At 39.3% G+C, this 13,520-nt stretch overlaps 1 protein-coding gene across 2 annotated transcripts; it reads right to left on the reverse strand.

Moving 5' to 3' along the window:
* Nucleotides 1-6,954: 6,954 nt before the first annotated feature.
* Nucleotides 6,955-12,832, reverse strand: DUSP6 (dual specificity phosphatase 6). Of its 2 annotated transcripts, XM_015810975.1 has the most exons (3): nucleotides 12,424-12,832; nucleotides 10,475-10,912; nucleotides 6,955-8,413 (listed from the first exon to the last, which is right to left on the reverse strand). In XM_015810975.1, exons 1-3 carry the CDS (start codon nucleotides 12,830-12,832, stop codon nucleotides 8,106-8,108), a joined length of 1,155 nt encoding a protein of 384 aa, XP_015666461.1. In that variant the 3' UTR covers nucleotides 6,955-8,105. The 2 variants fall into 2 exon arrangements, with proteins under 2 accessions (XP_015666461.1, XP_015666462.1); XM_015810976.1 differs by lacking the exon at nucleotides 10,475-10,912.
* Between the last annotated feature and the right edge of the window lie 688 nt (nucleotides 12,833-13,520).

Here is a 13,520-nt window from a genome sequence, read left to right on the forward strand (position 1 = left end):
TCCTCCTTATGAATATGTTTGGTACCTCTTCTATAATATTAGAGTTGTTCCAAATGTACTAGTTTAGAGAAAGGATTATTCCTGGGGTCACATTTATCTCTGTTGTACACATGTATAGAAAGAATGCAGTCATTGTGAAAATCTGAAAAGGGATATATTCATATTTGCATGAAGTTGCAGTCTTATCTATAATTAGGAGAACCAATAACACATATGGTCCTGCTTTGGACACATGCTTATTGCTCCCTTATAGAGTTTTGTGCTTAACTATAACCATCTTTTTCAGCAGCCAGGTATTCAAGCTTATAGGACCTTTATGCCATTCATTTCCCCACCACAGTTTAGGTATATTTATGCACAAGCAAATGTCTGTATATGGTTTCTATTAAATACATTAGGAAATGAAATGATATGAGTTCATTTAGGCTTACACCAGAATAATGGGTTCAGATGGGGATTAGAATAGAATAGAATAGAATAGAATAGAATAGAATAGAATAGTTGGAAAGGACCTTGAAGGTCATCTAGTCCAACCCCTGCCCAAGTAGGAGACCCTACACCATTTCTGACAGATGGCAATCCAGTCTCTTTTTGAAAGCCTCCAATGATGAAGCTCCCACAATGTCTGAAGGCAATCTGTTCCATTGCTTGATTATTCTCACTGTCAGAAAAATTCTCCTTATTTTTAGGTTGAATCTCTCCTTGATCAGTTTCCATCCGTTATTCCTTGTCTGGCCTTCAGGTGCTTTGGAAAATAGGTTGATACCCTCCTCTCTGTGACAGCCCCTCAAATATTGGAATACTGCTATTATGTCTCCCCTGTTCCTTCTCTTCACTAGACTAGCCATGCCCAGTTCCTGTAACCGTTCTTCATATATTTTAGCCTCCAGCCCTCTAATCTTTGTTGCTCTTCTCTGTACTTTTTATACAGTCTCAATATCTTTTTTATAGTATGGTGACCAAAACTGGTTGCAGTATTCTAGGTGTGGCCTTACTAAGGCTTTATAGAGTGGTATTAGTACTTCACATGATCTTGATTGAATCCTTCTGTTAATGCAACTTAGGATTGCATTGGCTTTTTTTGGCTGCAACCACACACAGTTGGCTCATATTTAATTGATTGTCCACTAAGACTCCAAGATCCCTCCCACAGTTACTGCTATTAAGCCTGGTTTCACCCAATCTATATGTACACTTTTGTTTTTTCTTGCCTAAGTGTAAGACTTTACTTTTATCTAGATTGAATTTCATTTTGTTAGATAGTGTTTGAGTCTATCAAGATCCATCTGGATCTTAAGCCTATCATCTAGGTGTTGGCTATTCCTGCCAGCTTAGTGTCATTTGCAAATTTGATAGGTTCTCTTTCTATTCCCCCATCTAAGTCATTTATGAAGCTATTGAAGAATACTGGGCCTAAGACAGAACTTGTAGTACCTTACTACTTTAGAAAAAAAACAGCAATTCAAGTTGCAAAGTATGAACTTTTTTGAGACTGAAATGTGTACATGTTTGATGTTCTTTCAGGATGCTCAGTATCATAGGGATGTAGGACCAATGCAGGAATTTAACATCTTCATTCTAGAAAATTGATTTTGTTTTTATTACAAACACAGAATTTGTAAAGAGTTATATTATACTCTCCCCCACTTTCTAGCTTCTTTCTGAAAATGGCATGGGCAGCAAGTAGATTTCAGAAAGACACTCTATGATGAAATTCTGTACCTACCTTTGAATTAAAAATACAGACGCTTTGGATCGTGGGATGGAGACTGGGAATGGGAGGTGGAGAGAGGGAAAGGTATCTGGGACTGCAAAGTACACCAATCTTGTAATTAAAATTGATTGGTTGTGTGTTCCCCCCCCCCCCAAGGCAGGACTGATTTGAACTCTTCCCCAAAGATATAGAAAAGTGGTGAGCCTTTGCTGAATGATTATAACTACAATAACTTTAGTTTTTTTTCTTATTTCAAAATACCTTTCTTTTTATAAAATACAGTAGACAATGACAAATTAATGATTTTCTAATAATATTTAATTCATCAATATATTGCTTTGGTCTTTTTAATGGTGGGCTGCAACCTCCCAACCCCCACTGTTATTTCTTCTCTTACATTTTCAAGACGCAATTGACTATTACACTATACAACCCGGAGTGATTGCAACAGTCTGAAACTAATGAGTTATAAAAAAAAATTGTAGTGTGCTTTTATACCTAAACATCTCTATACTTCAAATTATCTATATTGCATTTCTTCTTTTACTTCTTTCTTTTTCTTTTGTTTTATCCAATATGACTTGTGTGTGTGTGGGGAGGGGGAGTGTTCTAAGCTTCAAAGCACAGCAACAAAATTGATATCAATGCACCAGGATAACCTTTCCATGATGTGATCAAAACAAGAACTCCCACTCAAACAACCTATTTCTCTGCTTTTGATTTTGCTCCTATCAGTTGCAAATCCACCATGGCTATAGACTTTGTCTACATCAGGGGTGTCAAACTGCCGGCCCGCAGGCCGGTTTCATCATACTGGAGCTGCGCCCACGCCATTGCCGGCAATGGCGAAAAAGCTCCGATACGTTGCGCAACATCACGTGATGTCACGAGTTTGACATGTCTGGTCTACATCAAAGGAATACCTGTTTATTCAAGATGCTATAGATTGTAAGTTCTGACTGTAGAAATTACTTTGCAAGTCAGGTTCTCATTACTATATATTTTATTATTTTTATAATTTCCCAATTTAATTCTGCCTGTTTTTTTCTCGTTCTATTTTACCCTCATGGCAATCCTGTAGAGTAGGTTAAACAGATAATGGATAATTCCTGACCTCTGTGTCTCAGGTAAATATTTAAACCTGATTCTCCTCACTTCTATTCTCATCCTTTTTGGCTCAGTCCTTGTCTGTGCCCAATAAAACTATAGCTTAGTTGTTTCCACCTGTAAACAATAAGAGCAAATAATGTAGGACATTATTCTTATTAAAAATGTTCTGAAAGTCAGACACAACTACTGTACTTCCCACCAGCTTCCTTGGAAATATATTGACTTTCTCTCTACTACTCCACAATAGGTTCTGGGAACCTACACAGTCTCTTGAAAATCTGTTGAATAGAAAGCTTTCATTGAGATGGATTGGTTGTGAAATGTGAGGGATGTATTGAAGTGCACTGTCCTTAAAAAAAGAGGGAGGGGGAGAGAAGAGAAGAGAAGCATCCTACTTGCCGAATGGAAGAGACTCAAATTATGCTCAGCTGGTTTAGTTCATACTGTGACCCTGCCTGGCTTCCTGCTATTCAGATGTGTTACTTCCTTTTTCCAGTAATGGCCTGTGGCACTCAGCCAGGGAACATTATTAATTTCAGAAGTGGCCTGACAGCAAAACCACAGCAAAATGAGAGGAAGTAGCAGGGAGGCCATCTGTTGGTTTCAGCAGAACAGTAGGAGCTGAGCTCCATGGGCTCAAATGAGGAAAGCAGATTAATAATCCACAGTAAGGAAACAGTGCTAAATTTATCCACAGAGCATATTTTTAAAAAAAGAGTGAGCTGCAGCTGGACAGGAAATTGCTGGAGAGCTTGCTTTTTTTTTCTTTTTTTCTTTTGCTTTAAATGACACCGGACAGAGAAGGCAAAGGAAACCCTAGGTCCTAAATTACAATCAGGATGCTTCCAGAGTGATAACTTCTAGAGTTACAGATCCAAATGCATTGTGTGATTTCACATTTGTGGAAAGAAAAGGAAGAACAAAAAGGTAAAGGTAGATGGCCATTCTTGTTGCTGAGTTCTGTACATTAATCTAGGGAAAAATAAAAAAAAAATATCTGGGTCCAAATATTAAAGTAAGCTATTCTGCAGCTCATTTTATTTAGTTTTGCTTCTTTGAAATTAACTTACCCCACCATTAATGTTTTAGATGCTTTTCCCATTCAGTTTCAGGTATCTTAACTATCATTTTTTGTTCAGCAAAAAAGCTGAAATAAACAGGAAGTTCTAGTGCAAAACTTTTCATGGTTTTAGTTTTGATTGACTTCTACCACTAGAAAGGGAAGCAATTTAAATGAAGAATCTTGCTGTTGACATATTGGTTACACATGGTCTGATTTCTTGCTCTGTGTTTTAATTTTTGCTAACCAGCTTTTGCTGTCATCAATTTATTAATTGGTCACTGAACAAATTTATGTGAAATTAAATTTGTATCCCATGGAAAATAAAGTTTCACAGAATCTATTAATTATGCATCCTGTTTGTAAAACCAATCAGATGCTTAGAAAGCCTTAAAATAGCACTTGAACAATTTTGGTAATGTCCAGTATTATCTGACATTCAAAATCCAAACAAGCTAATCATAGCTAATAATGATTACCTGCATCCATTAATGTATCTCCATCTTTTATGCCATTAATTGTTTGCCTCATTTTATGACAGCAAATCCTATAAATCTATATAAATAAAAATGTAAATGTTCGTTTGTTCAAAATCTTAAATCTCCGAAAGTTCTTCACCGATTGCTTTGAAATTTTGACACAACGTTGCATTCGAATACGCGCGTGTTTTTATATACTACTATTATATAGATGTCACACCTGTGACAGGTAAAAACATGCTTTTTTTGAAAAACAGCACCATCTGTTGGATGTAAAAGCAACATACGCTAGCATTGTGAAATTAAACATATTACAAACGTGTGCTTTCTCTTTTCTTTCTTTTCCATTTAACCAGACTGAGCCACAGCAACGCGTGGCCGGGTATATTCTATAAAGAAACACTTTGTTTTGTTTAATTGGATGCAACTTCCTGAAAACCAGCTGCAATAATAATTAATAATACTTTATTAAGCTTACTGTATGTGCTGCCCAACTCCTCATGACAGAGACCACACATCCAGATGGGAATAAAGAAAAAAGAGAGAGAACAAGATTCAATCATACTCACCAAAAGCCTGGGTGAAGATCGCTGTCCAGATACTCAATAGCCTCATGTGTTCATCATTGAGCCCAAAGATATAATTAGGTATCATCAGCATACAGATGATACTGAACCCCCAATAGTGGATGGCCTCACCCAGCAGTTTCATATAGATGTTGGAATGGTGAGGAGAGAGAAAAGAATCTTTCAGCAACCCATAAGACCTGGAGAACAATCTTTTCCCACCTACCAACACTGAAGAAGCTGACCCCAGAGAAAGGACGAGAAAGAACCACTGTAAAATGGTGCCCCAAACCCCAATCCACAGATCTGGCTTAGGATGTCATGGTCAACCAATTGAATTGAAATTGAAAACCAAGGGATCAAGGAGCACAAGGATAAACCACCACTTTCATTTGGGTTCTACTACAGTCATCAACAAATGAAACCAAAGCTGCTATTAAAATGTCAATTATTCATTGAGATTTCAGCAGTCTGAAATATCCCAAAGTGCCTCATCTGTATTGCTGCTAAAAACATTACAGGCACTTAGCAGACAGATCATATCAGATGAAGTATCGGGGCTGGTGTAAGATAGTCCCTACTCAGTTTATGCCAGATGTGATATTTGAAAGAGTCACTTCCTCATATGCAGCTTAGGATTTTGGGCTAACAAAGAATATTAGCATGCTGGGAAAGGTTTATTTGAAAGAGAATTTGTACTATGATAGGAAAAGATATTGAATTGGCAGGATTAGATTAAATTAAATTAAATTAAAATATTAGCTAAAATAAAGTTTGGAATCCTAGTTTTTAGAAAAAAAAATAAAGATGCTTGAGGATGCATATCAACTTTGCATTCAGTTTGTTTGAAAGCAAAAGAATTCAGTAATATGCTGATGCTGCAGACATCTGATAAATAAGATGTGATAAACAGGAATAAAATCTCCTCTAAATAAATGGGAGAAAAGGAAGCAACTCTTCTCCCAAATAAAATATGCCATAAAATTAGGGAAATATGTACAGCTTTTTGGTAAATTATTATATTGCTTAGTATATGAATCCACTATAGGAGCATCTCTGACAGATGGCCATTCAATGGCCTTCATTTCCAGTGAAGGATTTCCCAAGACTATCTCCATCTCTGTTGAACAACTCTTCCCATTAGGATTTTTTTATTCAACCAAAATCTACTTCCTTGTTAATTGCAACTTATTTCTTGCCTTTACACACTACAATCTTTCAGATACTTGATAACAGTCATGTATTCCCATAGTCTTCTCTTTTCCAAACTAATGATGTCCAATCACCTTTAATGATTCTCTCCAAGCCCTCTATCATCTTCATTGCTCTCATCTGGACATACTCTAGTTTGCCACCTTCTTAAAAATGAATAAAATATTCAGTGTTGCTGAAAGCTTGTTATATGCAAAGTCAGAAATAAGTTGTAATTAAGAGGAAGTAGATTTTGAATAGAAAGACTGATGACTTCATTTAACCCAAGACTTCGGTTAACTGAGCCTAAGGCTGCATTTACTTTAAATGCATTTACTTTAACATTCAGCTTCTGAGTCACTAAAATACCCAGATCCTTTTCTTCTAATCGTATTGTGAGAATTGACCTTAACAAGGCAAACTTCAGGGACGGTAATACACTAAACAGCAATCTTGGGTGTAAGAAACACCGATTATTTTCAAAAGAATTATCTTTCAAAATATGTACTCTTGCCCAAATATAAGGATGTAGATTCTTACCTGAATGTGCACTGAACACACATTCCAATGAAAATAATGCAATAAATATTGACACACTACAGTCTGTCCAGCATCTACAACAGATGAAGTGTACAAAAATGTAACTGTGTCCAGAACTTATTCTCTGATTCAGGCTGAAATTTTTTGGGGGGCTGAAATACATGCAAACTTTCATTCCTCTTTTTGAAGATTGCAAGATGGTCCTGGCTTTTGGGGTCACTTATGAACATTCTTACATAATACATAAAACAACCTCATTTCTCAATAACCAAAATAGTCATTTATTAATAATTTAAGTTCTTACATACTGAGAATAACATCTCAACTTCATACTAGCACATTTGAGACTTTCTCTTACTGACAATCATGTGCAGGATCTTCTTGCATTTACACAGGTACACAATATTCACACACACTTCCAGTTTTCTACAAAAATAAATGCGAGATATTGCATTTGAGGTGAAGCTCCCTGAAGTGTTTGTACACAGGTAAATGCACTGTTTAGCATATAGATATAGACAGTGCATTTATACATTTATACAGTGCATTTATACACACACACACACACACACACACTTTGAAGAAATGATTTTTCCATTTTTAAAGTATGCAACAGGGATTATTTATAAAGGTAAGGCTCCTACCCCCAAAAATCATGAGACCAGTTTGATCTCACACACACACACACACTCCAAAATAAAAATTATGTTACTATAGAACAGATTATTCATTCACAAAATTGAATAAACAAACCCAAAAATGTTAACATTCATTTATAACCAAGAAAGTTTGCCTAATTCTACAATAAAATTAAGCATGCTGCAGATTTGTGCTCCAAAAGAACTTATCACTGGAGAATGCAGAGAAGTAATACATTTCACTCAGACCTATTGCAACTTTCATGACATTCATCTGAGATTGAAAACATTTACATTGATCAAGCTGAGTATATCAAAGGTCTTTGCAAACAGATATTCCAAAATACATTAAACTGAAATTGCTCTTTGGCTCCCCTATATCAGTATTAATAGTAAAAAAAATCAAGTCTTCACTGAAGACAACATATATTATAAATGCATGTAATACATTTCTCCCAGTGTGTCACACACATGGATGTGTACTTATAGTGTTCATTCTTGCTGATCTTTGTTTGGAAACCATAAATTTTAAGTCACTGCTTAAATGGCTTTTGTGCATGGAGCACAATATACTGCCCCGCTTGAAGTGGTATCTGTCTTTTTTTCTGCTGGGAAAACCCAGCAAAATCCCTCATTTTGCAACAGCAAATTCCAAATGTTGTAACCTTTATTGTGTTTAATCAGAGACAGCTAGTGCCCAAACCCAGGGCCCACAAAAGAATTGCAGTTCTCTTTAGCTGTCAAGAGAGAAGCATTGTAGAATGCTCACAACACCCAATGTTGGAAGAACTGATGATCAGTTGGCCCTCACGTAGATTGCAAAGAGTCCACCTGGAAGACATTTTGATTGGAAGGAGTTGTAAAATATAGTTGCTGGCTGGGCATACGATTATCACAGGGGCTATTCAGCCCCAGAGTCCTCTCAAAGTCTAGCAACTGTCCCATGAAATTGAAGTTGGGGGAGATATTAGATTTCTTCATCTTGACAATGTCATAAGCATCATTCATGGATAAGTTGAGTTTTTGCATAAGATATGCAACTGTCACAGTGACAGAGCGACTGATCCCTGCTAGGCAGTGCACAAGCACCCCACAATTTTTCCCACGAGCTTCATCTGTTGAGGGGGAAAAGGCAGAGACAAGAGACTATTAAGTCATACATTTATTTCCTGTTTCAGATAACATGAATGCCTGATGTGAAATGAGATATTGGTGAATTGCTGTTGTAACTTAATAAAAACCTGCACTTTTCTCATCGCCCAGGTTTGTACAATATTTTAATACTTGGGTTTTCCTTTCCCTAAAACCAAATAGATCAAGGAAATAACAGATCTCAAACTAAGATCTTTCAAACCATGCATAGATATCTCTATTCAATAAAGCATAAATATTCGCTGGTCTTAAAGACAAGTGGTGAAATTACATGGTGCAATCTTTACTGGGCTGTATCACTCAACCTACATGTGCACAACTAAAATGTACATTGCTCTGTGCATAGACTGAACTGCTTTCTTGTAATGAAAGGGCATTTCATAGAAAATGCACATAGAAAAATAGTTATGAACTATTTTTGGCTAAATGTCTGATCTACCCAACTTTTAAAACCAAGGTTTAATTTAAAGAATATCTTAACTTTTTGGAATAATCCCAATAATTGTCAACCTTAAATAGAATGCTGAAGGAAGGTCCTTGTAATTTGGTTGGTTATATTTACTGGCTGCCAGCAAGAATTATTTGTAAAAATCACATTCTAGATAATATTGAAAAGGAAGCAGAAGTATTTTATAGAAATCATTTGTTGTGGAAACTTGGTCAGATATAGGATTTGGCCAACAAAATAAAGAAATTTTTCAAAAGGAAGAAAAGAATCCTCCTCTAAACTCCTATGTATTTAGTTTGGGTTTATTACTAAGTGGAGGAGAAACACTTTAATTTTGACATTTTATAAGGCAGGAAGATATTAAATGATTTTCCAAGGATAGTGCACTGCAGCTGAACAACGAACAACGAAAGTATTCAGCTGTTTAAAAAGGGGGGGGAGAGACCCGAAGTCACAGAGGACAGCCCATTAAGAGACACAGGATGTCAACATGGCTAGAAAATGGATTCCTTTGTCATAAGAAATACATTATAATGCCTGGAGATTTGCAGCTCCCACCCCACAAATTCTTCTTACTGAGCTCAAATTACCTATATTCTGCTTATTACTACTACAGCTCCACAGATTACAGTACAGTATTCATTGACAGACAAGGGCCTGACAAAATGGAAAAAGAAGTCCAGCATAATTGGATCATTTTGCAAAGGGTAGAGAAAAAACAAGTGTTCATGTCTAATGCTACTTGTGAGTACATCTGATATGTTGAAGAGCTAGTATTCCCAAGAAAAAGACATGTTTTAACATATTTTAAGAAATTTGCTAAACTAGGATTGCTTAGCCAATATCCTATAGACACTACATCTATGATGGGGGCAGGTCAAATTATAGTGATTATTTAAACTGAAAGTAATTTAATGATTAAAAAACATGCCACAAGTATGCAACATAGCCTATCCATGCTGACTCTTAGGTAAATTTTGAATTTCATGAGATTCACTTCAATCAGAAGTATATAGAAGTTTTGAAACTTTAACACTTGATGGCATATATTTCTAAGATAATATACATAAGATTGCAGTCACAGACAAAAGCATTTAGTCTAATGAAATTAAGCAATCAAGCTAAATTAAGATTAAAAAGTATAACTGGCTGGACTATTTCTGTTCTCTGGTACAATTTTGCCTCAAAGAGTTGCTTGTTTAAAAACAAAAGCCCAGAATAGGGTAAACTAAATACAAAACATGGAAGTCATTCTTCATAAAAAGCATTTATTAAAACCTAAAATTGTAACAGCAAAAATAAAGACTCCCCCACCCTAAGATATCACTTTTCCTTATCCATTTTCCTGGATTAAATTACCAAAGTTATAATATTTCAGAATAAGATAAGTAACTAAAGCATCAACTGTACACTGTAAATTGAAATTATGCCAGCAGAAATGGATAAAACAAGTGACGTCTATTGTAATCTGAAGAAAATGTGAAAAAATGCATATAAATTGTCTTTGGAAAGCTTGCTGCTAGTAACATGAAAAAAAAGCTACAAAAGACAGTTAGGAACTATTTTTCAACCTTACCTATGAAAGAGATTGCTTCAGGAAAGAATTGGGATAGGTTTTGGCTCCAATGATCAGAGATAGGGATCTGTTTGTACTTAAACTCGCCAGCATTTTCAAAGAGATTGGGCAGGTTGGGGGTGACATTCAATATGTATTTAATGCCAAACTCTTCGAGAACATCCAGGTTAGTAGAGTCCTTGGCGCAGCCCAAGTAGAGATATGGCAAGATTTCCACGGGGAAGGAAGGCTGATTGTTAGACAAAGGGCTGCCATCAGAGTCGGTGGCACTGTTAGGATCTCGGTCAATATCAGATTCCACGTCTGACGATGAGTCAGAGCTGATTCGGAGACCACCCAACCCCAACACTGGCAAAGGCGGAGAATTGCTGCTGCATGAACTGTCTAGATTAGTTTCGCAGTGCAAGGCATACTCTGCGTGGAACTTGCAGAAACCCCCTGGGAAGAAAACAAAAAGAAAGGGTTGGAATTAAGAGAGTTCCCTTTAGAGCTCCTATCATTGCTAGAGCCAGATGTCCCAGGACACTTTATGGTTTAAAAATACCAGAAAACTGAAAAGGGACTGATGCAGCTGTAAAAAAAACAACCAGGAGATATTAGTGAAGGATTTGAAATATTTCTCTTCTGTAGAGTTTAGCGGAATAGAACTACATATAAACATAGCTATAGTGTTCCTTAGTAAAATGAAATCTATGTAACTGGATTCTAGGTCATCACCCATTGCAGCTGATCCAACAGCAGCAGTGCATCAACTATTAATTCAAACCTTTAAACCTTTAAAGAATACACAGTAAATTCCCAATTTCTTAAATCTGTTTTTGCTACAGGAATATCACCACTATTGCAAGCAGGATTATCATTCAGATGTTTTTATCTCACATGCCTCCAGTGTTAACCAGGCAGTGCAAGGTGCTAAAAAAAATTCAAACCCTACATACCTTCCCTATTGCTTCAGCTCCCCACATCTTGATAACCTTCAAACAGCAAAGTTTAGTCCACCCCAACTGGCAGTAACATAGAGAGGGATCAAGAACTGTAGTTCATCACTGATCTGGAAACTGGATTACATGATCTGTAAAGTATCTTCTTGGATGGCATCAGGTTAGGGATGCCAGAGTTACTCTCTGGCTTTTCAAACAAGATGCAGTAGAACAATTAGCTGTTCCTTAGGGGCATCTTTTGCTTGAAAAGATTTCAAAAGATTCCCTTACGGTGTAGTAGACCATATAACCAGCATCCTTTATTGAAACAGCAGGAAGGTCCTTTGAAAGAAGACTTTTGATGAAGAAGGGGAATAATGACTTAGGGAAGAGGGATTTTAGAAAGCAATGCATATAATTCCGCTTAAGAGCTAAGCTTGATTTGACAACCTTAACTTCCCAGAGCCTGGACTATTCCTGGGGAAGGCAGGTGGAAACACTGCTTGAGGATTCCCTCCTCCCCCCTCCGCCCAGAGCGGGCTCTTTCTCTTCGGAAGGGGCAGGCACTAGGCGTTTGACGCCAGAGGCAGACACTTGCTACGTCGCTTTTCTGGAATCGGGATTTTCCCTAAGAGGGGAATCCTTAACAAGGAGTAGAGCTCCTTCCCAGCAAGGGACGCGTTCCGTTCCTCCATGGACTACAGAGGCGGAACCTTGCTTCGAAGCCTGCCCAAGAACTAGTCCAAAGGATTGAAAACATAGGCGGGGGGAAGGGGGGGATTGCAGACTCGAGCCTACGTTTTAATCTCTTAACAACTCCAGGGCCATCTGGCAGCTCTGCGCTTCGGGCCATGCAGGGCAAGGGCGCCGGGCGGGCAGATGCCGGAGGCTGGTGCTAAAGGAGTAAGGGCAAAACGGAAGGGGGGGGGGGAGAGGGAGACGCCGCGGATCTGGGTGCAGAAGGCAAAAAAAAAAAAAAAAGCGCGGGAGAACCCGGGACAGCAGAGCCGACCTGCTTTAACCCCTCACCTTCCAGGTAGAAAGCCTTACAGCCATCGTCTTTCAGACGCTTGAGGAGCAGCCCCAGCACAGAGTCGCCCACCGCGTTCTCGTTCCAGTCGCTGCTATGCTCGTCGTAGAGGACCACGGTGTCGGTTCCGCAGCGGCGGGCGAACTTTTCGCGCTCCTCCTCGCCCCGGGCGAAGAGGGCGCGCAGCGGCAGGTTGCCCTTCTGCAGCCGGCGCAGCATAATCCCCGGCAGGGCCACGTTGATGGCCGACTCGATGTGCGAGGACTCGTACAGCTCCTGCGGGCGGCAGTCCATCAGCAGCAGCCGCTCGTTGCCCAGCTCCAGCTGCTCCTTTAGCCACGCCGCCGTCTTGCAGATCGCCATGTCCGACGCGAGAGAGGCTACCGGCGAGCGAAGCGTATCTAGCATGAGGAAGGAGGCGGGCAGGCCAGGCTGGAGGGGCCGCTCCGCAAAGCGCCCCTCTTCGAAGAGCCACGGCGACCGGCGGGATGGAGCCGGGGGGGGGGCGCGGGCCCCGCGCCAAGCCGTCGGTCCGAACTCAGCCCGTCGCTCGCCTTTTCCGGCTTAGCGTCCGGGAGAGGGAGCCAGCCAAGCCGTCTCTCCGCGTCGCTGTGCTTTGCAAGACGGAGTGCTGCTCTCGTCTTGGGAGAGCTGCTTTCTCTTGAGCGTTGCCGGGGACTCCCTTAGTCTAGGTACCTTAGCACCTTCTCCTTTACCTCCGGGAAAGAAAGTATAGGCTGCAATTAAATGCGCTGAAGCGCTTTTTTTTTTGCACTGCACAAGCAAATGCCTTAAAGGTAGGTCCGAGCGATTTTGCTAGAACCGGGGCTGCTGGCCCCTGGTGTTGTTACTGCTCGGTGTGCAGCTTTTCGTGGCCTTGGCTCCTCTTTCTCTCTTTCGCCCTGTCTTTCTTTGCCTCCTATTTTTCTTTCTTCCTTTCTTTCCAAAGTCCTCTTGTGATCACTGTCCCTCTTAATCAACCCTGCACGCTACCGCCCCTCTTTCAGCACCCAGGCAGTTCCTCAATGGATACAAACACGGAACGTCTCAATGGATACATTCTCTCGCTCGGCCAATCAGCGCTTGCGGAAGGGGC

Source organism: Protobothrops mucrosquamatus, unplaced genomic scaffold (assembly GCF_001527695.2).
Source record: "Protobothrops mucrosquamatus isolate PMUCROS unplaced genomic scaffold, P.Mucros_1.0 scaffold26, whole genome shotgun sequence".
NCBI classification, from domain to species: Eukaryota; Metazoa; Chordata; class Lepidosauria; order Squamata; family Viperidae; genus Protobothrops; species Protobothrops mucrosquamatus.